At 42.3% G+C, this 27,414-nt stretch overlaps 3 protein-coding genes across 6 annotated transcripts in view; 2 read left to right on the top strand and 1 right to left on the bottom strand.

Annotated features, from left to right (window-relative positions):
• The window catches only part of LOC126473502 (uncharacterized), a 156,506-nt gene that overhangs the window by 60,384 nt on the left and 68,708 nt on the right, over positions 1 to 27,414 (top strand). The window lies entirely within an intron of this gene.
• LOC126473479 (uncharacterized) overlaps positions 1 to 27,414 on the top strand; it is a 67,653-nt gene that overhangs the window by 20,722 nt on the left and 19,517 nt on the right. The gene's annotated exons all lie outside the window — the stretch shown is intronic.
• LOC126473526 (uncharacterized) lies at positions 224 to 11,767 on the bottom strand. Its single transcript, XM_050100633.1, has 2 exons — positions 11,352 to 11,767; positions 224 to 466 (listed from the first exon to the last, which is right to left on the bottom strand). The coding sequence occupies exons 1-2, from the start codon at positions 11,704 to 11,706 to the stop codon at positions 342 to 344; spliced, it is 480 nt and encodes a 159-aa protein (XP_049956590.1). The 5' UTR covers positions 11,707 to 11,767; the 3' UTR covers positions 224 to 341.

Genomic DNA, 27,414 nt, shown 5'->3' with positions numbered 1-27,414 from the left:
GGCGAAGAGGGCTGTTGGAGAAAGAATGTTCTTAAGCGATCTAAGAAGGAAGAGTTGGAGACGACGACCCCGAACCGAGCATTAGGAAATGGGGAAGGAAAGTGATGAAGGATTACTGCGAAAAGGTCCCCTGACACGGAAAGGAGTATAATTTATCTGTCAAATACGAAAGTTCTATTTTCCTGGAAGTCAATAAAGGGTGCATTCAACAAATTTAGATGGCTGAAAGAAATACGCAATCCTTTATTTAAATATCGTAAGCAAAAGTGTGAACGTGGTTACATTGAGCCATCTTCCAGACCATTTCGCTCGACCAGTTGCTCCCAATGCAGTGCAGTGGCTCATCCTCTGCGCCCCCTGGCGCGCCTGACGGACTTCCGGCTTTTGGCTGCTCTGCCGCGGGCCGCTGTCGGAGAGCTGCCCCTGTGTCTGGAGCCAGCATGTCGAGTTTCGCCTGTTCGGGAGCCTGGAACAAGTTGACGGACAAGTAAATTTACTATAGGACGTATGCATTTCCCTCTGCAGTAACTTCCTGATCACTAAGATTATATCGTGAAACACAGGGAAGTCCCGTAGCGCAGATATATGACGTAAAAGGCACATTCATATGGAGTGAAGTTTTCACTCTGAAGCGGGCTGTGCGATATTTTGAACCTTTCTGAGAAATTAAAGTTGTATGCTGCACCGGGACATGAAGGTGGGACGTTTGCCATTCTTGGGTGAGTGCTGTACCAGTGAGCTCTAACTCGAGAACGACTCAAGACCCACCCACGCAGCTTTACATCCGCAGTATCTGTCTCCTACATTCCAAATTTCACAGGAGTTCATCTGCATACCTTGCGGCACCAGCACTCCTGGCACAAAGGATGCTGTGCAGAAATGTCTTCGCCACAGACTAGCTGACTGTTTCTAGAATGAAACTTTTACTCTGGGACTAAATGGGCACTGTTTTGAACGACTTAACAACCTTCGTACTTCTGTAGAGCGAATTCGTTCTGGAAACAATCCCGTAGACTGTGAATAAGTCGTTTCTAAGCAACACCCACTTTTCCAGGAGTGCTAGCCCGACGAGGTATGGAGGAGTACTTCTGTAAAATTTGGTGTGTAAGAGACACTTATTGCTGAAATAAGGCTGCGAGTACGGACTCCGACACAGTCGTGCCTGGGTGCTCAGAAGGTAAGAATATTACCCGTGAAAGGCAATGTTCCTGATCCGAGTCCCGGAAAGGCGCACAATTTAAGTCTGTCAGGAAGTTTTATGTATAAATCTGAATTCGGTATGGTCAAAGTTCACATCTCCAGTCATACATCCTGATTCAGGTTCCATATCACTTGCAGTTATTCTGATATTGTTTATACTGCAAGGCCTCATTCAATCATTCCGCCGAAAAATGTCAGGTAAAGCTATAAAATGTCAGGTAGTTACATCTCTAATAGCCTTCACTTTGACACGTTTCCAAACGATGATGACTAAACGTCAAAATTGTTTTGCTGCAAACCCGCCTCATCCGTCCTTCGGCGTACCTAAAAAAGCCAAGGCCCTTTCGACCCCTTCAATGCCGACCGACTGCCGTGTCATCGTCTGCCAGTGTCATCATTCGGATGCGGTATAGATAGGCATAAGATCAGCACACACCTATGCAAACCACAGTCAACTTCCCAGACTTTCTAGCCGCTCTCACTTAAACAGCTCCTCAATTGGCATCACACATATGAGTGCACCCTCTTCCATTTTTCCCATCAAAGAAAAATCCCTGACAGCCACTATCTGTCCTGGGGTTATTCCCTGATGTTTTAACCCATGTCCCATCATCCTGCCCCTTTTTTTGTCAGTGATCTTCACATATTCCTTCCTTCGCCGATTCTGCGGAAAAACAGGTATTTTCTGCCAGTCCGAGATTCACTACCATATAATGCTGTAATGCAAGTGCTCATTCTCAGAAATTTCCTTCTCAAATTAAGATCTACATTTGATACTAGACACTTCTCTTTGCTAGTCTGCATTTTAGATCCTCCTTGCTCCGTCCGTTCATGGGATATTTTGCTTCTATGGTAGCAGAATTCCTTAATTTCGTCTACTTCGAGATTACCAATTTTGATATTAAGTTTCTCGCTATTCTCATTTGTGCTACTTCTCATTACCATCGTCTTTCTTCAGTTTACTTTCAGTCCATATTCTGTACTCATTAGACGGTTCATTCCATTCAATATGTCTTATAATTTTTCTTTACCTTAGGCGACGCTAGGAAAGCAAACAGCGAATCTTATCATTGAAATCCTTTCACCCTGAATTTCAATCCCACCTTGAATCTTTCTTTTATTTCCGTCATTGGTTCTTTGATGTATAGATTCAACAGTAGGGGTGAAGGACTGTCCCTCTCTTATCCTTCTTTCTTGATTTTGGAGTCTTATTTTTCTCTCTTACTTCTTGTACGCATTGTATATTATCGTCTTCTCCAGTATTTTACATCAATCTTTGTCAGAATTTAGAGCATCTTGCACTATTTAACATTGTCGAAGGCTATTTTTCCATGTCTACAAATCCTAAGAACGTGTCTTTATTTTTCTCCAGTCTGCTTCCATTATCGAACTTATCGTCACAACAGCTTCTCTGGTGCCTTCACCTTTCCTAAGGCCAAATCATTTGGTATATCTTCAGTTTTACAGCCTTCTGTATATTCTCCTTGTCAGCAGCTTGGATGCATGAGCTGTTAAGCTGATTATGCGGTAGTTCTCGCATTTACCTGCCATTGCTATCTTCGGAATTGTATGGATGATATTTTTACGGAAGTCCGACGGTACGTCGCCAGTCCCATAGTTTCTATACACCAACATGAATAGTCGTTTGGTTGTCAAATGGCTCGGATCACTATGGGACATAACATCTGAGGTTATCAGTCCCCTAGAACTTAGAACTACTTAAACCTAAATAGCCTAAGGACATCACACACACCCTTACCCGAGGCAGGATTCGAACCTGCGACCTTAGCGGTCTCGCGGTTCCAGAATGAAGCGGTTTGGTTGTCACTTACCCCCATGATTTTAGAAATGTCATCTGCTATCTATCCATTCTGCCTTTTTTGAGTGTAAGTCTTCAAAAGCTCTATTAAATTCTGATTCCTTGCCCTCATGCAGGTTTTATTTGCACGCTTTCCAATTATCTGCTCTCTCCTCTGCATTTAACAGTTGAGCTCTCATTTCTCTTTTAGCGGTGCCGTTCTTGATTTTAAGTTCACATGAGGTTTTTTTGACTTTTCTGCATGCTAAGTCAGTCCTTCCGATGATCATTTCTTTTACTATTTCTTCAGATCTTTCCTGCAGCCATTTCGCCTTTGCCTCCCTGTGCTTCCTTTTTATTTCATTCCTTAACGATTTATACTGCTGTATGATATTTTCCTATCCCTGTATTGTTTTCCATCTTTCGTCCATCTATTTTTTATTTCTTCTGTTACCCAAGGTTTCTTCTCAGTCACCTACCTAGTACTTATGTTTGGTTCTCCAATTCCCGTGATTGGTCTGATTAGAAATGTTCACTTCTCTTCAACCGAACTGTCGAGCTTGGAACTCCTTCCCGCAGTATCTACATCGTTACCGAGCTTCAATTGCGTCTCATACTTGTCCAATACTTCAGTAACCAATTTTCTTCTGCACCTATTATACTGTACGATTTTCTTAAAGTTCAGTCTGCTCTTCATCATTACTAAATTGTGATCAGATTCTACATCTGCTCCTGGGTACATCTTAAAATCCAGTATCCAATTTCGGAATCTATGTCTGACCAAGCTAGCTAGCAAATCGTAGGACTTATTATGTGGAGTCTGACAAACGAAGAATTTGGTCTATAACTAATTCTTTGTGTTGTTCTGTGTTCCTGATCGCGATGCATGACGAAAATTGGTATTCGCTATTTTTGATAATGGGATCTAAACCTGCTTTTACAACTGTGTTCATCAAGCCGCATTGTGGAGTGTGGCGGGGCGTACTATTTGCACCACCGTCACTTCTCTTCATTACTGTTCCAGTCACGAGTGGTTCGTGACGAGAACGATTGTTGGAAAGCCTCTGTATGAGCTCGAATCTCTCTGATTTTACTTCAGTCATCATTCGCGAGGTGTATGTAGGAAGACGCATTATGTTGGCTGACTCTTCCAGCAATCTACTGTCTTTTAATAATAAATCATCCAATCATGCAGAACGCCTCCTTTGCAGTGTCTACCGCCGGCGTTCGCCAAGTATCTCCTTGACGCTTCCGCACTTACAAAATGAGCCTGTAATGAAACACGCCGCTCTTCTTTGGATCTTCTCTATTTCCTGCATCAATCCTATCTAGCACTGATTCCAGATTGGCGAGCAATATTCAAGTACTGGTCGACTAGGATTGTGGGCGGGCTACGTCTCCTGGGGATTCTTGCAAGAATCTGTCAGGCGCCTACCTTATCTGCGACTAGTTTTACGTAATCGTTTCGCTGTAAGTCATTCTTTACGCATGCTCCGAGAATTTAATGGATATGGTAGCTGCCAGCTACAATTTTGCAATCGTTTAATCATACATTTCTCTCTACTGAAGCGCGCAACGTTGTTATATGTCAGTCGTGAAACCTTTGGAGTAATGAAAAAATGAAAAGAGCATTTGGCATTGTTGGCCGGGAAGCCCCATACGGGGAACTTCGGCCACCGAGTGCAAGTCTTATTTCAGTCGACGCCACATTGGTCAACTTGTGGACCGGTAATAATAATGGCGTGTGACGAGGGCCTCCCGTCGGGTAGACCGCTCGCCTGGTGCAAGTCTTTCGATTTGAAGCCACTTCGGCGACTTGCGCGTCGATGGGGATGAAATGATGATGAGTAGGACAACACATTTGCAAAGCTGATACTAGAGCAATACCGTCTGGGTTTGCGTTACGGAGAAAGTGTCACGATATGTACGTAATGTTGTTACGCCTCATGTATCACACAAAGGTAAGAGTTAAAATATGTATAACTCTGAATCAGAGACTACAAGTCAACAGACTGTATATGTTGATAGATGAAGGAAATTGTTATCTGTTGTTTCATGCATTGCGAAGCACTAAGTTGTAATTACGATGTTCATTCTTTTTACTTTCGTAAAAATGCGTAAAAAGTTATAACGCGATATTCGTGAAAAATAAGTACAGTTCACTACCGTTTCCTTATAACAGATAAAGTTTCTGAATCTAGTAATTCTGAAAGTATCTTAAATTAGTTGCTTGTAATTATGCTGTATTATAGAAAATTTCTTGGCCAGACGTAGATATACCATTCACAAAAATGAAGTTTTTCTTGTGTTACGTTGGAACAATTTAGATAATTTCTTGGGCGTGGAGTTGGAGTTTGCCGTGGTAAATGTAGGAACTGGCTCGTCGAAGTACTGTGGAGTTTCCACTAAAGAAGAAGACACTACTTCCGAAAAAGCCTAAAAACAGTACATGTCTACACATTTTGTACAGAAACCAAACCAAAGCCTTACGTCACTTGGACGTTGAGAATTTTTTAATAATTTTGCAGATACAGTTATGTTACGTATGTTTTATTTAAATTGATAAAGGAAAATACCCTCCAATCATAAAATATTTTTTAGTGGATGCTTCATTCCCTCGGAATTCGTCCAAAGTTGACAACGGAATACAAGGTCCCAAAGAGCCTGCTGCACCATTTTCAACAGTTACGATATGGGAAGCTCGAATCAAGAGTGGTCATACTTCTTTCGAAGGTGATCCATGTGAAAGAACATCCCAAACCAGCAACCACAGACGAAAGCGGACCATGTGTTCATCTACATCAGTAATCTGGAAGCCACTTGACTGTGGCTGTCGAAGGGCACTTCTGGTACCACTAACTGACCCTCCTTTCCCAGTTCCATTCACAAATGGTTCGTGGGAACAAAAAATTTCTGTATTGTAATGTCTCGAATTTTCCTCTTTGTAGTCATGTAGCGAGAAGTATGTGGGTGGAAGTAATACGTCAATCTCTGTAGCCGAACGGTTCTAGGCGCTTCAGTCCGGAACCGCGCTGCTGCTACGGTCGCAGGTTCGAATCCTGCCTCGGACATGGACGTGTGTGATGTCCTTAGGTTAGTTAGGTTTAAGTAGTTCTAAGTCTAGGGATGACCTCAGAGGTTAAGTCCCATAGTGCTTTAGAGTCATGGCCATGGAAGTAATATGCTGTCCGAATCTTTTTGGACAGTACTCTCTAAATTTCAACGCTAAACCTCTCCGTGATGCAAAACGTCTCTCTTTTAGTATCTCCTAATGGAGTTTGTTGAGCACATCTGCAACGCTCTCGCCTGGACTAGACGATCCCCTGCCAAAACGCGCCGGACTTCGTTGGATCTTCTCTACTTCTCCATCAGTCCTACCTGGTAAGGGTGCCTGATTGACAAACAATACACAAGAATCGGTCGAACAAGCACCTTGTAAACCATTACTTTCGTGGATGAGCTACATTTCCTTAAGATTTCCCAATGAATCTCCGTCTCTCATCTGCCTTTCTTAATAGTTGTTTTATGTGGTCATTCAACTTAAGGCCGATCCGGGTAGATACTCCTAGATAGTTTACAATACTTACAATAGTTACTGTTTCCTGCAATTTGTCATTAATAGTATAGCTATACGGTAGTCGATTTCTATTCCTATGTATGCGCAGTATGTTACATTTATTTAAGTTTAGGGCCAGCTGCCAGTCCCCGTCCCGCTAATCAATTCTCAGTGGGTCCTTCTGCAAATCTTTACTGTCTTCTGGCGTTGTTGCATTCTTGCAGATAACCGCATCGTCCGTGAATAGCCTTAGCTTCCGAAGCATTCTTCTAGATCATTTAAATACACCGTAAATAGTAACAGTCTCATTACACTTCCTGGTAGTGCTCCCGAAATTACATCTGTCGATCTTGGGGCGTTAAGAGTGACATGTTGAGTCAGGAAGTCTTGAATCCAGTCGTAAATCACGTCCAAAAGTCGGTAAGGTCGTATTTTCTTCACTAATCGGCAGTGCAGGATGATAAATGCCTTCCTGAAGTCGAGGACAATGCATCAACCTGGTAGCGACGATTACAGCGCTGTGGAAGAACAGAGCGAACTTTTTCGCATGACCTCTGTTTGCGGAATCCATGTTGGTATTTACAGAGGAGATCCTCGTCTTCCAAAAAACGTCGTCATACGTGAGCACAGAACATGTTCCATAATTCTACAACAGATTAACGTCAACGAAACAGATCTATAACTACGATTCTTCTTAGAAATGGGAATTGCCCGCAGTTTTTGCAGTGGCTAGGTACCCTTTCTTGCTCCAACGACGTACGATAAACTGCTGGAAGCAGAGGAGCAACTTCTTTCGTATAATCTCAGTGAAATCTTCCGGGTATCTCATTTAGTCCTGATGCCTTTTCACTAAAAATCGATCGTAGTCGTTTTTCTATGATCAGTTATCGCCAATCTGCCATTTTGAAGTTTGTACGACGATTGAAAGGAGTGATCGAATTACTACTTTCCGCGGTCAAACCATTTCGGAAGACGCAATTCCGTCTTTCTGTCATTTCCCTTTTCGTTGGCATTATGGTCACCAAGTAACTGAATAGATTATTTCGAACCGATTACTGATTTTTCGTAAGACAAAAACCACTGAGGGTTTTTAGTAAGATCCTTTGACAAAATTTTGCTTCCAGACTCATGGAACGCTTCTCTCATCGCTCTCCAAAAATGGTTCAAATGGCTCTGAGCGCTATGGGACTTAACTTCTGAGACTAAAACTTAGAACTACTTAAACCTCACTAACCTAAGGACATCACACACATCCATGCCCGAGGCAGGATTTGAACCTGCGACCCCAGCGGTCGTGCGGTTCCAGACTGTAGCGCCTAGAACCGCTCGGCCACTTCGGCCGGCTTCGCTCTCCTTACGTTCATTTGCACTTCGTTCAGTTTTTGTTTCTAACTAGGTACTGACTTCTCTTAAATCTGCGATGAAGCTGTCTTTGTTTACATAGCAGTTTCTGACACGTCTATTAAGCCACAGTGAGTTTTTCTTATCCCTTAAGATCTTGCGCGGAAAATACTTGTCTAAAGCTTGAAACATGATTTTTAATTTTTTCCATTTGTGCTCCACATCTTCACCCTCAATGCTGAATATTTCACGTTAATCACTCAGATACTCTTCAATTTCTCACCTTTCACACTTGCTAAGAAAAAATAGTTTCTTGCCTGTCTTAACATTTCTTGAAATACCCGTTATCATAGTATGCTACACACAGCCGAAAGATCGCTCATACTATCTTCTTCGTTAACAGATGTGTGTTTTGCTAGGAGGCCACAGACGCTACCTTCATAAGTAAGTTATCTGCTGGGAAACGAACAACATATTCAGAATAATGCACATTAATCCCTGACACCAGTTTTGATAGCATGACACTCCCAATCTATACCTGGCAAGCTGAAGCCACCTCCATTACAACAGCGGGATCAGGGAACTTACTGACGAGATTCTGCAAGTTTTTTATGAAGCACTCTCCCGCTACAGCTCCTGGCGCAGGTGACTTATAAAAGCATCCGATTGCCTATTTTTAACTGACTTTTGATTCTTACCTTAGCACAGATTAATTCGCATTCTGATCCGTGCTATCCTCGCTAGGCATTATCCAGTTCTCTAGTACATAAATAAGCCACCACCATTGACGACTAACCTATCCTTGCGACCAATTTTCTACTCAGAATGTAAGATAGCGTCGTTATTCGCTACCAGTTTCAGCTTTGCTGTTCACTTTTAACCAACTGTCTGTTCCTAATACTATCTGAGCATTATAATCTTAAGTAAGCGATACTAATAATTAGTATTCTCGGACCTTACATACGTAGTTGATAGTATACAGATAGGAAGAAAAAGAGTACTACATTAAATAAATAACACTTACTGCAAGATGGATGACGCCTTTCTTAACGTTGAACAGAAGCAAATGCAGAAACGAGTTTCTGTGTTACACAGGGTGGGCCAAAAGTCACGACGAGTTATAACTGTGATTAACTATATCTATTGCTAGTTTCCACTGATATTTCACATACTTGAAGACCAAAGATGAGGGACTGTTGTGCACTTATTTGTAGAATATAATCTCAGGGAAGAAAGGAAAAAAATATATGCATCAATTTGTTACTATGGATGAAATGTGGGCACACCAGTTAACGACAAAACGAAATAGCAGTCAGCGTTCTGGATGAAATTCTTGTAACGTGATCCAAAGTAGCGCGGAGTTCGCTACAACAGCCATAAAGATTATGGCCAAAGTTTTCTGAGGTCATGGATGAAACTGACTGGCGAACAGACTAAATGAAAAAAAAATGGATTGCAAAAGAAAAAAATAATTTGTCATCATGACATGGGGAGGTCCTTCCATAATCTGAAAATTGACCGAGCTAAAGGACGAATTGTTGGAACAATCATTTTTCTTTTACTTGACTTAGCATCCCCCGACAACCTGCATTTAGATTTACGTAGAAAGAAAGGACAGACTCAGTATATACAGAAATCAAAACAGCCTTCAGTGCAATTAAAACCAAAGGATGTAACATTAAGACTGCAATGGGAATTCCTATGTTAAATGCAGCGGAGCGAGTTGATGCTTGGAAAGAGTACATTGACGTCCTATATGAGGGAGAGGACATGTCTGACGACATGATAGATGAAGAAGTAGCAGTCGATAGGGAAAAGACAGGGAATCCAGTATTAGAATCAGTATTTAACAGAGCTTTGAAAGACTTAAAATCAAATAAGACAGAAGCGATAGGTAACATCCAATCGGAATATCTAAAATTAGTAAGAGACGTGGCAACTGAACGACTATTCACGTTTGTACGTAGAATGCGCGAGACTGACGATATACTATCTGACTTTCGTAAAAACGTCATCATTTCGAAAACTGCAAGAAGCGAGAAATGCGAGAATTATAGCGCAGTCAACATTCCAAGCATCCATCTTGCTGACAAGACTAATATAAGTGTCACGAAACCGGCACTGATCCAACAATAAAGAAGTAAATACAGCTGAAGCGTTTCATTAATACCCAACATAACTTCTCAGCTGTGATTACCGTACCTACAAGGTACTCAAAATGCTCAAGAGCTCAATATGGCTGAAGGAGTTTCTTAACACCCAAGATAATACAGAAGAATGGAAAATAAATTTGAAAATCTGTTGGATGACCATCATTTGGGCTTTAGAAAAGGTAAAGACACCAGATAGGCAGTTCTGACGTTGCGGTCGGTAATGGATCAAGATTGGAGAAAAATCAAGACACGTTTATAGGATTTGTCGAGCCGAAAATAGCATTCAACACTGTAAAATAGTACAACATGTTCGAAATTCCGAGGAAAATAGGTAAAGACGGATTATATGCAATCCATACAAGAAACAAGCGGAAATAATAAGAGTGGAAGATGAAGTACGAAGTGTTCGGATTAAAAGGGGTATAAGACAGAATGTCCTCCTTTACCCCTATCATTCAATTTCTACACCGAAGAAACAATAAAGGAAATAAAAGATATGTTCAGGACTGGAATTAATATTCAAGACGAAAGGATGTCAGTGATAAGATTTGCTGACGACATAGCTATCCTCAGTGAGAGTGACGATCTGTCGAATGGAATGAACAGCATAATGAGCACAGAAAATGGACTGAGAGTAAATCGAAGAAACATTTGGTTGATCACGAAGTAGAGGAATTCTGCCACCTAGGCAACAAAATAACCCATGACAGAAGGCGGGCATAAAAAGCAGACTATCACTGCAAAAAGGGCATTCTTGGTCAAGAGCAGTCCGCTGCTATGAAACGTAGGCCTTAATTTGAGGAAGAAATTTCTAAGAAAAAAATGGCTCTGAGCACTATGCGACTTAACTTCTGAGGTCATCAGTCGCCTACAACTTAGAACTAATTGAAGCTAACTAACCTAAGGACATCACACACATCCATGCCCGAGGCAGGATTCGAACCTGCCACCGTAGCGGTCGCTCGGTTCCAGACTGTAGCGCCTAGAACCGCACGGCCATTCCGCCCGACAAATTTGTAAGAAAATTGGTCTGGCGTACAGCATTGTATGGTAGTAAAACATGGACTGTGGGAAAACCGAAACTGAAGGAAATCGCAGCATTCGAGAATTGGTGATACAGAAGAATGTTGAAAATTAAGTGAACTAATAAGATAAGGAATGAGGTTCTCCGCGGAATCGGCGAGGGCACGAATATGTGGTAAACTCGGTAAAGAAGAAGAGAGACGAAAATAGAGTGTCTGTTAAGAATAATTTCCATGGCAGATTACTTAATGAGAAGAGAACTGCTATTGTGAAAACATACTTGACGCTGTCGCTGCTTCCGCAGTATCTGCGCCGCTGGTGGTTTCGCTTGTTGGCCATCCTGGAAGAACACTGCCTCCGTTCATTGACGCGCCTATTGGCATCCATGGCCTCATGCCGCCACCTATAGGTCTCAGTGGTCCAAAGCCGCCTCCAAATATAGGCAAGCCCGGCAGAAGACCGCCCAAATCTATTGGCCTTCCTGGAATGCTGCCCTCGAATGGTGATGTCTGATCTTGGTCACCAGTCATAGTCGTTGTCTCTGTTTCAGCGTCCTGTCTCTCTTGAGCAGTAGCATTAGTTGAGCATAAAATCAGCAGACAGGCACCTGCGATCAGAGTTGAAAAGTATGCCATCTCGGCAGTATTTGGTTGAGACCGATGCTACTGGAACCTATAGAACTAAGGCCAGTGGAACACCAGTTCCTTTTGTAGTAAGGAAGGCATTGCAATCAGCAACGTTATCACGAGGACAACTTCGGCGGTGACGCAGAAATTCCTAAGCTAAGCGGTAAGCAAGCTTTTTCCTCTATCTCGTATTGTCACTGCTGACGGGAATTGTTCTTTCTTACAAAGCAACCACCTGATGTGAGTCACAGTCAGCTCTGTGTTCAAGGTTAGAAGCAGTTTTTCGCGAAAGTCATCGTCACAGATAAATATAACCATTACACTATTCAGAAGTCATTTTGTGATAAGGTCAGTTGTGTGATACTTTCAGAGTGCAACTGTCGTCAGCCAAAGTATAAGAAGCATTTCGTCATCGTTGTTTATTACTCGCTTCCAAGTACGCATCATTTCCGTATTTTTTGCCAAATTTTTATCTTTCGAACATTGTTTTGTATGGCTGTACAGTCTGACGAGGCAACATACCGTCCACTAATTGGTAGAAGATGTTCGTGGCAGTGTTTACTAATTGGTTATTAAATTAAATTAAATTCCATTTCGTCTTTCCAGTGCGACGTTTCTCCGCAAAGCGTATAATCAACGAAAGAACAACTCAGCACCAAACATGACGAACTTTTGCAAGTTTTTTCCAGATAGATGGGCTAATATTGCTCATATTCATTCTGTGGCTAAGTTGGTCCATGTAACGTAATATTTTGTTACAGTGAATAGGCTATCTAGGCAGGCTTCATTGGATTCAAGTAGTGAAATGAGAGACTGAAAAAAATGAAATTAGAAGTATGTATTAATACCTTCAGCTGCTGACAGGCGTTAATAAATATCAACGGGGACAGGTGAAAATGTGTGCCTCAACCGGGACTCGAACCCGGAATCTCCTGCTTGCGTGGCAGCCGCTCTAGCCATCTTTTTCTTTTTTTTCGGTATTGTTCGTTGCGTTTGGTCTAGGCGGACGTCACAAGACATCCGCTGAAGTTGATCGTTGATTCCTTTACTCAATTTTTTTTTTTAATTACAGAGGGCGAGCAGCTTTCTGACCGAACACGCTGAGCTGCCGTGCCGGCTATCCATCTGAGCCACCGAGCGCACATACTATGGCGCGACTGCAGGGACTATCTCGCGCACGCCTCCCGCGAGACCCACATTCTGATCTTATATATCCACACACTACATTCGTAGTGTCCCTACCCAACAAACTCATTACTCGTGGAAGACATTCTTACCAAGTTCCGTAAGAGTTCGGGTAATATGTGTGCATCCGCACAGAAGAGGAAGGTCATGGCCGGTATTGCCAGGACTATATACTTATATCGATATGGTGTCTGTTCTTTCGGACATGTCCGTATAAGAAAAAAAAGAGGTTTGTTTACTTGTTAACACACACATAATTTTGTGAATGCAGAGATTGTGCAATATCCATTCAAACTAGAATGAACAGTGAAAACGTAACTGCGAATTGTTCGTCTAGGTGAATGGGTACTTGTGAAGCCCATAACAGTTTCCACGATTATGCCTTATACAAAGGCATCTCTGGAGATCCTAATACGAAATCTGGAAATGAATCAAAACGGTTCTTCCAAACCCATAAGAATTACACTGTTATCTGAACAAAAGAAGTACTAGTATGGAAAGATGATTTTAAAAAGCATTCAAAGCTACTCCTGCCGTGCCGCCGTCTGACTGCTACGGAACATAGGAGATTGAAGATGCACTATCTGACCGAAAGTATCCGGACATCTATCAGTCGACGGTTGGAACTGGGCTGGGGGCACTTTAAACGAGGTGTCTGAATGTCTGTGGACGAATGGCAGTCCATTCTTCCTCCACAGCCAAAACTGGAGAAGGCAGCACTGTTGGACGATGGGGTCTGAAGCGAAGTGGACGTTCTGACGCATCCTAAAGGCGTTCTGTAGGGCTCAGGTCGGGACTCTGAACTGGCCGGTACATTTCCTTCTCGTAGTCAAAACAAATGGCATGCTTGGAACAAGAGCACCATAAGGCTGTTTAGCCAACAGTCCTGTAGTCTCAGCAATACTCCATGTCTTCCAACCCAAAATGTTAGCATCTGGAAATGCTTCAAGCCCCCCCCCCCCCCCACCATAATCTGCTTGATTGCCCCACACAACAGCAAGTGTTAACCAGGTACTACCTCCAAACACTGCTTGAACATCACAGGTAAAGTTCAGATGGAGTCCACGAAAAACATTTGGACCTCCAATAAATTGCTGTTTATTAAACTGCCCAGCGGAGTCAATATCAATCGCCGTCAAACTGCGGTACACAGGTACACTGCGCCGCCAGCGACGACGGTAACCACGTCGCAGAGGCATTGCTGTGCCACGTTAACAACATATTGACTCACAGCTGCTCACTTATGAAAGAGTGAATTGTCATTCCGACACAGTCATCGACTTCGAATTGTTCCTCTACTGTACGCAGTATACATTGTTATAAAATGTGTTCATAGCTTTCCGAATTTAGCATCGTCTTCAGAGCACAGTAAAGGAATAACACCCTCACCACGGAAGACACCCCAATATCGTAACACCGCCCCCTCAACATTTGACTGTTGGCACTACACATGACGGAAAGTAACTATCTCCAGGCATTCGCCAAACCCAGACTCTTCCATCAGAATGTCAAAGGGTAAAGCGTGATTCATAGCCCCAAATCACTTGCCTTAAAGTTATGCACTGTCCAGTGCCGTCGCTCTTTACTCCACCTCGGCTAATACTAACTACAGACAGGTGTGGCTTATGGGGAACTCTCGACCATGGTACTCCATTTTTTTTAACACGCGACGCACGGTCGTTGTGCTAGTTGGTCTACTGGTACCACGTTATAACTCCCGAATGATTCCTTCCTCTGATTTCACGCTGTTTTTTGCAATCACTCATCGCAGTGCTTGACGGTCACTGTCTGTCAGTACAGTATTTTTTATTTTTATTTTTATTATTTTTTTAGCTGTGATTGTTCCTTCGCGTTTCCGCTTCATACCCACTACACCAACAACCAACTTGTGCAGCTTTAGAAGGGTTTAGATGACCTTGATGGACTTGTTACTTCACTGACATCCAATGATTAGTCCACGCTCGAAGTCACTGAATTTGCCTGAACGATCCTTTCTGCTGTTAATGCTTCTCTACCGACAACAACGGTCCCCCTTTATACTGTCAGGTCCACCTCTCGTCTTATCTCATGGCCAGATTCGCATTACATATAGGTGCGAGAATGCTTTTCATCAGATAGTGAATTAAATAACTGGTACAATAAGTTATCGAAAGTACTCAGAGCGAAGAAAGCGCAGTGCCCCGTCACTGAATGTTCTGTGGAGACAGATTCTTTCCTAGCTCTGGCAGCGAACAGAACCACGTGACTGGAAAAGAGTGAACCAACTAGCATCTGAACCCTGCAAAGTTCCGAAGCATAACTTAAGTTCGGAAATTTAGAGACTCTGAAGAGTAACAGCTTCTCTCGAACAGTGAACCCAGATTCAGGAAACACTCCTCTCATGAAACGCTTCTCCCTTTTCTCTCTCTCTTTATCCGGTAAACAACAAACACAGGTGAACAGAAGAGTGCCAAAAAAGGTTTTGGTACTGAACGTGCTGTCAAAGAATACAGAACACGTGATTGTCATGACTATCTGCTCCAACTGACAACAAAGAATTTTAGACTATTTAGCGAACGCTCAAGAGAAGCGAAGGTAATACGGTTGCCAACGACTCATAATTGCCGGCCGAGGTGGCCGAGCGGTTCTAGGCGCTACAGTCTGGAACCGCGCGACCGCTACGGTCGCAGGTTCGAATCCTGCCTCGAGTATGGATCTGTGTGATGTCCTTAGGTTAGTTAGATTTAAGTAGTTATAGGTTCTAGGGGACTGATGACCTCAGAAGTTAAGTCCCATAGTGCTCAGAGCCATTTGAAGCATCTTTTTGACTCATAAATGAACCACGGGCAAACACAATATGCACTATGTGATCGAAAGTATCCGGACACCACCAAAAACATACGTTTCTCATATTAGGTGCATTGTGCTGCCACCTACTGCCAGGTACTCCATATCAGCGACCTCAGTAGTCATTAGACATCGTAAGAGAGCAGATTGCGGCGCTCTGCGGAACTCATGGACTTCGAACGTGGTTAGGTGATTGCGTGTCACTTGTGTCATACGTCTGTACGCGAGATTGCCACACACCGAAACATCCCTAGGTCCACTGTTTCCGATGTGATACGGAAGTGGAAACGTGAAGGGACACGTACAGCACAAAAGCGTACAGGCCGACCTCGTCTCTTGACTGACAGAAACCGCCGAGAGCTGAAGAGGGTCCTAGTGTGTAACAGGCAGATATCTATCCAGACCGTCACACAGGAATTACAAACTGCATCAGGATCCACTGCAAGTACTACGACAGTTAGGCAGGAGGTAAGAAAACTTGGATTTCAAGGTCGAGCGGCTGCTCATAAGCCACACACAACGCCGGTAAATGCCAAACGACGCTTCGCTTGGTATAAGGAGCGTAAAAAGTGGACGATTGAACAGTGGAAAAACGTTGTATGGAGTGAAGAATTACAGAATACACATTGTGGCGATCCGATGGCAGGGTGTGGGTATGGCAAATACCCGATGAACGTCATCTGCCATCGTGTTTAGTGCCAACAGTAAAATTCGGAGGTGGTGTGTTATGGTGTGGTCGTATTTTTCATGGAGAAGGCTTACACCCCTCGTTGTTTAGCGTGCCATTATCACAGCACAGGCCCACATTTTGTTTTAAGCACCTTCTTGCTTGTCACTATTGAAGAGCAATTCAGGGTCGGCGATTGCATCTTTCAACACGATGGAGCACCTGTTCATAATGCACGGCCTGTGGCGGAGTGGTTACACCACAATAACATCCCTCTAATGGACTGGCCTGCACAGAGCCCTGACCTGAATCCTATAGAACACCTTTGGGATATTTTGGAACGCCGACTTCGTTCCAGGCCTCACCTACCGACATCGATATCTCTCCTCAGTGCCGCACTCCGTGGAGAATGGGCTGCCATTCCCCTAGAAACCTTCCAGCACATGATTGAACGTATCCCTGCGAGAGTGGAAGCTGTCATCAAGGTTAAGGGTGGGTCAACAGCGTATTGACTTCCAGCATTACCGATGGAGGGCGCCACGAACTTTAAGTCATATTTAGCCTGGTGATCGGATACTTTTGAGCACATAGTGTAGGTAAATAATTTATCAGAGAAGGTAATCAGTTGTTTGAGATTATATCTTGATGACTCACTTGTATACAAGAAAGGAGCGTCACTGAGTGATTGTTAGCAAATGCATAACGAGTTGGATAATATGTAAATGGTGATAAATGTAAGACAGTGCCCATGAACAATGGAAACAACCCGACTAAGAGATTACTGGATAATTTCTGCAGTCGTTTAAATAGCCAGAGGCAATACAACAACGAAATAAGAGGAGCAAGCGAAATGAATAGGAAAGTCTAATGGAAGACTTAAATTCATTGGAAATATTATGTGAAAGCGGTCTGTTAATAAAAGGACCAGAACAATCTCCCTGTCGCCTTCTTTGTAACGTCAGTCGGTGCACGTAACTGCAAGCGCGAAGTGGCAACACGTTTTCTGACATTGCGACTATACATGGAGGAGTGAGCCACTTTGAATAGAATATGATTATAGGGACGCAAAAGTTCTGGCGTTTCGTCCTTGGCACTGTTTGGATCATCTCGATTCATAGAAGAAAGCTTTGAATGGCTACAGAAGGTCGTTGGCCCAGAAGAACGAATGGATGACATCAATGAAACTGGTGGAAACAACCCATTGGTGTCTGTAACAGTGGAAGAAAGTTTTATAAATGTACGGTACCTGATCAGGCACTCTGAGCGATATGTGTTGACATGGTGAGCTCCTTGCGACCGGTTTTTAGCTTCATGACAATTCGTAGTTTCTCTGCGAATTTCACTTACGAAATCTTCTGTGGGTGCCAGTCAAGTAGCAACATCGTTTAAAGCAATGTTTCTAGAAATTCTTTCGTCGTTGTTTTCTACTAAGTCGCCGAATCTGAGGACGACGAATACAAATCTTGTGGAAACGTTGCTTCAAGGTGACGCTATTACTAGGCTTATAACCGGAGAAAATGAAATGCCATCAGCTATTTACAGTTATCTCGGTGACAGTTAAATTAATGGAGATAGTATAATAGAATTTTTTTATTTCGTAATCAGAGCTGGAAGTTCTCGTTAACTGACAGCAAAAGATGGCATCGAAGAAAACATTTTAGACATTAACTTACTACCCTCACTATGATAGTAATTTGAAATTGTATCTTCCTTCAAAAGCTGGATAATATCAAACAAATAGAATACGGTCCTCAGATTAACGTTAGTCTAAGATTCTTCCGAAAGAGTAGCCGTGTACATTGATCTAAACAGAAATGCTCTGGGTGAAAGGGTTACAGTTCAGAGCTACATGCAGGGCTGGATAATAATGTGACTGTGGATCAATTTTATGTGCAGATGGGTTGAGGTAACAAAACACAACCTATTATTTGAACTGGTCATGCAAAAGGATTTATAAACACAGCAATCCTGGTAAAAACGCAGTACTAGGGCTGTCGATAAACAGCGATATATCGATATCTCTTCTCATTAAGTGTCGATATACAACGGCAACATTATGCAACCACATATACAGATATCAGTACGGGGTATCGAGTGCAGATATTTTTGTTTTATATTATATCTGTTTCACAATCTTCGGAAAATATTTGAAGTTGTTATTTTGAAATTATAGGAGGACTAGTTTTACTTTCACTGTGTGAAGAAGTCTTACGACTTTTTTACCTTTTATCACGTCCAATCTTTCTCTTGGACTGTGTGTAGCAAGTATGTGTGGCACTAAAGAAGAACACCGGTTGCAGTGAGGGTGGCGGTGTGAATGGAATAACAGGACATCCGATTTTAGGAAACAGCATAACAGTTGCGTTAAAAAGAAAAAAAAAGTTTTTAACACAACTAGTGTGCTATTTCTTCACATCGACATTCTTCAAATACAGTTGCTGCAAACGATGAAGAGAAATCTAATTGACAAGATTGGTCGTTGCGGTGGATGCAGATGTATGAGTGAAAATGTTGACGTAAGCGACGCTGGGCGCTACCAACAAAAACTGTAGCGTTTAACTTCACCACGCAGTTTTGGCACTACAACTGCTAGGTCGCTGGTGTTTGCAGAAATGAAAAAACAGGGAGGTCGACATGAAGTGTTCAGGACAAATCGATATGTAACGAAACTGAAAGATGGACCCATCGGACACCTTTTATTGTACCGCTTGGATGCAATTGAAACGTGGTTATCGCCAAGCGTGAACGTCCATCGTTTTCCTTTCAATCCATGCTCTAAGGGGGATAGGCAGGCTGCTAGCTTGGTGATTTACAGAAAATCTAGTAATAAATTAATACTTAAATACACAGGTCTAAAATCGGAAGTGTATTTACAATGTGGATCCGATACTTTTATAGGCAGGTACGTCGATACTTTTTCTGACGACGTAACGATATGTGGACACTTTAATCGATACATCGAGAGCCCGTGATATTTTTTTAAATGTCGATGTATGGTATTCCCGATATTTTTAAAAATGTCAACAGTACTATTCAGCACAGCTGTAGTCTGTTAAATGCTCCAACGTGAATAACAGTGAACATCTTTGGTATCAACTAGATATTCGGTTACATGCGACATAAATGTATTCATAAGTACAGCAGTTCTTGAAGGCTGAAGAAGAATGGAAAAAACTTAATCTTCACTATTAGAAATCTGTGAAAAGACTACTCCGACGAATTAACCCAGTAACTGCATTAAAAAGACGTACCACTCGTTTACCTTATGCCGACGACGCCTTTGGAACGAAAAGTAAGATGTAGTGGAGAAACATCATGGGTTTTCCAAACAGTTATCTACATGCTGTTGTATATACTATCTTACCATTCAATTTTTCTCATTTGGCGTGAACCTTAAAATTTTTGTCATCTCTACTGTACAAATTACATGTAACATTTTAAAAGAGTAAGAAATATACTAAAAATCTCCTATAATTCATATTTGTCGGAGTTTATATAGTATTTTACAATCATATAGACTGAAATATTTATAATTTTGCTGCGGATTATAGGAATGATCTTTTGCGATAACCCTCTCCTCTCTTCCTAGTGTACTGCTACTGGGACAAGTTGTACGTTTTTGTCGTTATTACTTTGCGGTCTTCAGCCCGAAGACTGGCTTGATGCAGCTCCCCACGCTGCTCTATCCTGTACAAGCCTCTTAATCTCCTGTAACTGCTGGAACTTCAATGCATTTTAAACTGCTTACCGTAATAATACCCAGATCTCCCTCTACCATGTTGATCCCTACCCTCTTCCACTACTTGATTCAGTCCAAAACTAAAGTGGTGATTCGGTGATATCTCAGAATGTGTCCCAACAATTATCCCTTCTCTTAGTCAAGTTATGCCGCACATTTCTTTTCCCCTTAATTGTATTTAGTATTTGCTCTTTAGCTATGCGACCTATATGTAACTAACTAACTAACTCTACCCATGTAAAGTTTAGCATTATTCTGTAGCACCATTACTATTCTTTCGTCCACGCTTCATTTCCGTAGAAGGGTAAGCCCCAGACAAAATGCCTTCATAAAAGATCTCCCAACACTTAAATTTATATCAGATGTTAACAAAATTTCTCTTCTTTAGGGTTACTTTCTTGCTGTTGCCAGTCTACATTTTATATTCTCTGTTCTCCGGCCATCATCAGTTATATTACTGCCTAAACAGCAAAACTCATCTACTACTTCTAACGTCTCATTTTCTAGTTCAATTCCCTCAGCATACCCTCATCTAATTCCCATTACCCTTGTTTCACTATTGTTAATTTTCGTCTTACATCGTCCTTTCAAGACACTATCCATTTCCTTCAACTACTCTTCCAAGTCCTTTGCCGTCGGAAAAATCCGAACTTTTTATTTATTCTCCCCGAATTTGAACTTCTTTTTCAATTTTTCCTTGGTTTCCTTTACCGCTTGCTCAGTGTACAAATTAATATCGTGGATAGGCTACAACCCTCTCTCCCTCCTTTCTTAACCACTGCTTACCTTTTACGTCCATCGACGCTTATGACTGCCGTCTGGTTTCTGTAAAAACTGTATACAACTTTCCGCTCCCTGTATTTTACTCCTGCTACCTTCATATTTCCAAATAGTGGATTCCAGTCATCAACGTCAAAAGCTTTCTCTAATCAACCTAGGTTTCTCTATCTTTAACCTTTCTTCTAAGATAAGTCGTAGGATCAGTACTGCCTACATGTTCCTACAATTCTCCGCGATCCAAACTGATCTTCCCCGACGTCGGCTTCTCCCAGTTTTCACATTCTTCTGCAAATAATTCTTGTCAGATTTTGTAATTATGATTTCTTAAACTAGTGTTACGTGACATGATCATTCAATAGAGGAGAAGGTCTGTGCACTTGTGCTATAGTCTTCTTGTGAACACGTATTTACCAAGATCGCTATGTTAACACAATTACTGGATTACTAATTATGGCAACATGATTGCCATCTTCAGATCCGTAAAACCAGGCAGGCACAGTTACATCATAATGTGATTAAACTACTCTGTCAAATTAGCTATACAACATGTTTAAGAATGTCGAGGCAATACAATGACATGGCAGGTGTGCTATCATAATGTACAGGGTAAACATAAAGTACGAGAACAATTTCAGTTATTTGTTGTACAGGAACCAAACATTGTACAGATACCATACATACGTCATTCTGAAGAGAAACGCTGAAAGTTTTTTTGTTTTTTTTCATGTACACCGCCACAGCGTAGTTCGCTAATTTGCCGATAGTCAGCGCTAGTCGCAAACATGGCGAGTTCAGGTGCGGAGCGAGCTTTCTGTGTGTTGGAGCTCGACAAAAACAAGTGTGCTACAGTTGTTCAACGGATGTTTGGAACCAAGTACGGTAAGAAGCCACCAACAAGGAAGGCCACTTACCACTGGCACAACAAATTCGTTACGACGGGTTGCTTGTGCCTGGCAAAGAGAAGCGGTCGACCAAGTGTGAGTGGAGTGAATGTGGAGCGCGTACGAGAGATATTCATAGGGAGTCCAAAGAAATCGGTGTGTCGCCCGTATCGAATGTTTGTACAAAAAACTTATAGAGTTTTTCTTCGAAATGCAACATGTGACATTTGTACAATGTTTAGCTCTTGTGCAATACAGAATTTCTTGAAATCTGAGGGAACTTCCTCTGTCTCGTTCATCTTGAACACATTGATGGTTCTCCGAAGGATATCAGTAGATCTGAATGAATGTCGTCTCCAGGGATCTTACTTCGACTTATCATTTCATTACTTTGAAAAATTCTTCTCGTAGTATATCTCCAGCCTTCTTCAAAAAAAAAATGGCTCTGAGCACTATGGGACTCAACATCTTAGGCCATAAGTCCCCTAGAACTTAGAACTACTTAAACCTAACTAACCTAAGGACATCACATACACCCATGCCCGAGGCAGGATTCGAACCTGCGACCGTAGCAGTCCCGCGGTTCCGGACTGCAGCGCCAGAACCGCTAGACCACCGCGGCCGGCTCCAGCCTTCTTCATTTAGGTCCTGTTCCTTTCTGTAATACTCCCTTTAGCTCTTCTCTTGTGTATTCACTCTTATACATACAGTGAGTCACGAAAGTCGGCAAGATATAAAAGACTAGTGCATTGGCGGAGCTGTCTTTTGTACTCAGATGATTCGTGTAAAAATGTTTCCGATTTGATTATGGCCGCACGACGGGAATTAACAGTCTTGGAACACAGAATGGTCTACATCTACATTTATACTCCGCAAGGCACCCAACGGTGTGTGGCGGAGGGCACTCTACGTGCCACTGTCATTACCTCCCTTTCGCGGGAAGAACGACTGTCGGAAAGCCTCCGTGCGCGCTCTAATCTCTCTAATTTTACATTCGTGATCTCCTCGGGAGGTATAAGTAGGGGGAAGCAATATATTCGATACCTCATCCAGAAACGCACCCTCTCGAAACCTGGACAGCAAGCTACACCGCGATACAGAGCGCCTCTCTTGAAGAGTCTGCCACTTGAGTTTGCTAAACACCTCCGTAACGCTACCACCCTTACCAAATAACCCTGTGACGAAACGCGCCGCTCTTCTTTGGATCTTCTCTATCTCCTCTGTCAACCCGACCTGGTACGGATCCCACACTGATGAGCAATACTCAAGTAGAGGTCAAACGAGTGTTTTGTAAGCCACGTCCTTTGTTGATGGACTACATTTTCTAAGGACTCTCGCAATGAATCTCAACCTTGCACCCGCCTTACCAACAATTAATTTTATATGATCATTCCACTTCAAATCGTTCCGTACGCATACTCCCTGATACTTTACAGAAGTAACTGCTACCAGTGTTTGTTCCGCTGTCATATAATCATACAATAAAGGATCCTCCTCTCTATGTATTCGCAATACATTACATTACATTTGTCTATGTTAAGGGTCAGTTGCCACTCCATGCACCAAGTGCCTATCCGCTGCAGATCTTCCCGCATTTCGCTGCAGTTTTCTAATGGTGCAACTTCTCTGTATACTACAGCATCATCCGCGAATAGCCGCATGGAACTTCCGACACTATCTACTAGGTCATTTATATATATTGTGAAAAGCAATGGTCCTATAACACTCACCTGTAACACGCCAGAAGTTGCTTTAACGTCTGTAGACGTCTCTCCATTGAGTACAACATGCTGTGTTTTGTTTGCTAAAAACTCTTCAATCCAGCCACACAGCTGGTCTGATATTCCGTAGGCTCTTACTTTGTTTATAAGGCGACAGTGCGGAACTGTATCGAACGCCTTCCGGAAGTCAAGGAAAATGGCATCTACCTGGGAGCCTGTATGTAATATTTTCTGGGTCTCATGAACAAATGAAGCGAGTTAGGTCTCACACAATCACTGTTTCCGGAATCCATGTTGATTCCTACATAGTAGATTCTGGGTTTTCAGAAACGACATGATACGCGAGCAAAAAACATGTTCTAAAATTCTACGACAGATCGATGTCAGAGATATAGGTCTATAGTTTTACGCATCTGCTCGACAACCCTTCTTGAAGACTGGGACTACCTGTGCTCTTTTCCAATCATTTGGAACCTTCCGTTCCTCTAGAGACTTGCGGTACACGGCTGTTAGGAGGGGGGCAAGTTCTTTCGCGGACTCTGTGTAGAATCGAATTGGTATCCCGTCAGGTCCAGTGGATTTTCCTCTGTTGAGTGATTTCAGTTGCTTTTCTATTCCTTGGACACTTATTTTGATGTCAGCCATTTTTTCGTTCGTGCGAGGATTTAGAGAAGGAACTGCAGTGCGGTCTTCCTCTGTGAAACAGCTTTGGAAAAAGGTGTTTAATATTTCAGCTTTACGGGTGTCATCCTCTGTTTCAATGCCATTATCATCCCAGAGTGTCTGTATATGCTGTTTCGATCCACTAACTGATTTAACGTAAGACCAGAACTTCCTAGGATTATCTGTCAAGTCGGTACATAGAATTTTACTTTCGAATTCACTGAACGTTTCACGCATAGCCCTCCTTACGCTAACTTTGATCGTTTAGCTCCTGTTTGTCTGAGAGGTTTTGGCTGCGTTTAAATTTGCAGTGAAGCTCTCTTTGCTTTCGCAGTAATTTCGTAACTTTGGTGTTGAACCACGGCGGGTTTTTCCCGTCCCTCACAGTTTTACTCGGCACGTACCTGTCTAAAACTCATTTTACAATTGCTTTGAACTTTTTCCATAAACACTCAACATTGTCGGTGTCGGAAAAAAAATTCCGTTTTGATCTGTTAGGTAGTCTGAAATCTGCCTTCTATTATTCTTGCTAAACAGATAAACCTTCCTTCCTATTTTTATATTCCTATTTACTTCCATATTCAGGGATGTTGCAACGGACTTATGATCACTGATTCCCTGTTCCGCGCTTACAGAGTCGGTAAGTTCGGGCCTGTTTGTTATCAGTAGGTAGTTGAAGCTAGAGGCACAGGACATTCCATTTCGGAAATCGTTAGTGAATTCAATATTCCGTGACCCACAGTGCCAAGAGTGTGCCGAGAATAACAAATTTCAGGTTTTACATCTCACCATAGACAGCACAGAGGTCGACAACCTTCACTTAACGACAGAGGACAATTGCGTTTCCTTAGAGTTGTCAGTGCTAACAAACAAACAACATTGCGTGAAATAACCGCAGAAATCAATCTAGAACACGTACGAACGTATTCCTTAGGACAGGGCGGCGAAATGTGGCGTTAATGAGCTATGACAGCAAACGACCGACGCTAGTGCCTTTGTTAACAGCACGACATCGTCTGCAGCGCCTCTCCTGGCATCGTGACCATGTCGGTTGGAACGTAGACGACTGGCCTGGTTAGACGAGTCCCGATTTCAGTTGGTAACAGCTGGTGGGAGGATTCGAGTGTAGTGCATACCCCACGAAGCCATGCACCCAGTTTGTCAACAAGGCACTATGGAAACTGGTGGTAGCTCCATAATGGTGTGGGCTGTGTGTACATGGAATGGACTAGGTCCTCGGTTATTTTCGGCTTCTTTCAAACCATTTGGAGCACTTAATGGACTTCATTTTTCCAAACAAGGACGATATTTTTATGGTGGACAATGCGCCGTGTCATCGGGCCACACTTGTTCGTGGTTGTTCTGAGGAACATTCTGGACGATTCGAGCGAGTGATTTGGTCACCCAGGTCGCCCGGCGTGAAACCTATCGATCAGTTGTTGGACATAATGGAGAGGTCAGTTCGTAGAAAACCCTGCACCGGCAACAGTTTCGCAATTACGGACGGCTATAGAGGAAGCGTGGCTCATTATTTCTGCAGGCGACTTCCAACGACTTGTTGTGTCCACGACACTTTGAATTACTGTACTACGCCGGGAAGAAGGAGGTCCGGCATGATATTAGAAGGTGTACCTTGACTTAAGTCACCTCAGACTGGGCAGTCTGCAAAATGCTGAATAAGTCGCCGAGGAAAAAATTATTGACTGGATGCAAGCTGACTTCATTATTCAAATATTAAGCGTTTCGGACATTGTCATCATCAGATGTAGGAAACAAGTTAAGTTCCATAGCTATATATAACACGCAGCCGAGATAATCGGTCACACAAAAAATATGTACGCCATTAGAAGACACATAACCTGAAACATCATGCTGCACATAAATACAAAAGTTGCATGTTATAGTAGTAACAATCACAGGTGGACTGATTGAAGATGGATGGTTGCCATATTAAGATACAAAGTTTGAACACCAGATGGCGTTGATGAGGCCTAGTATAGTACTAAAGTACAAGCTACATATATTTCATAAAAAGCAATAAAAAGAAAACGATACATTCAATCGAATATAAATGGTAGCAAAAGCGATCAAGGCGTACAGACAAAAAGAGTAACACAGAGTAACAAGAAAAGTACAATTCTTAACATACTACAGGTACCGTTGCGGCGGCATTGACTAACAGGCAGAAAATAATGACAGTATTTAGCTCCATAAAAACGTAATTATTACATATGGACACTATGGGCATTGCAGCGCTGTCAGTGCAAATCGGTAATGACATGCACACATGCAAAAGATACAGAAAAGTCGAGGATTTAGAATGGAAAACAGGAGCATCATAAAGGGAATTTTTTTTTTCGTGAAAGTAATATACATGTATCGCCTAGATATTTAGACATTATAGTAAAATGAAAGCAGTAAGCACTGCAGCGCTGCCCGGTAGACTTAACCAATGTATATCATAAAAATTTGTGTACAACGTGAGTGGCGCTAAAAGTCAGAAACGAGTCCCGATACAATCAAGCGAATTATATGGTATGGTAGCCCTCCAACCCACATCCATGAAAAAGGTTCCCGTTTTTACCTGACAGGCGTGCTTTTGAAGAAATTAGTGCTAGGAAGTTTCGCCGTCTAAAAATTTCTAGAAATTTCCAGAAAATCCGAGAGTATTCGAGAACATTCCAGAATGTTCGAGAATAATCGAGAGCATTTCACAACATTCCCGAATGTTCCACCATGATCCGGGATGTTCTGGAATGTTCGGGGATAGTTTAGAACATTCGGGAAGATTCTAGAATGTTCGGAAACATTCCGGAACATCCCGGATCATTGTGAACATTGCAGGACACTCTCGAATGTTATGGAATGTTCTGGAACATTGTAGACCATTCGAAGCCTTTTTGGTATGTTCTGAAATTCGCCACTGATTGGACTACCCATTGGTAGGGATATATAAAGTAAGACCCGTCGTAAGTTCGAACGTTACTTTCTTATCAGCGACGAAAGGAGGTGCCGGAAAAGTAGTGCGGTGAGTAAATAAAAACAAACAGTGATACAGAGACAGAATATAAATCGGATATAAATTGTGAAAGTATGTAAAATGTGCTTAGTGTATTTGCTAATTAAAAATTGATTTGATTCATATTTTAGACAATGACCAAACGTAAAAGAGGAGGAGATCTTGCCAGTTCTGAAGCAAAACGGTGAAAACAAAAAGAACAGCAAAACAGATGAAGAGCGCGAAAGATGCTTAAG

This window comes from Schistocerca serialis, chromosome 1, assembly GCF_023864345.2.
Source record: "Schistocerca serialis cubense isolate TAMUIC-IGC-003099 chromosome 1, iqSchSeri2.2, whole genome shotgun sequence".
Lineage (NCBI taxonomy): Eukaryota > Metazoa > Arthropoda > Insecta > Orthoptera > Acrididae > Schistocerca > Schistocerca serialis.
Note: the sequence above shows the minus strand (reverse complement) of the source record. Positions and strands in the feature narration are given on the sequence as shown.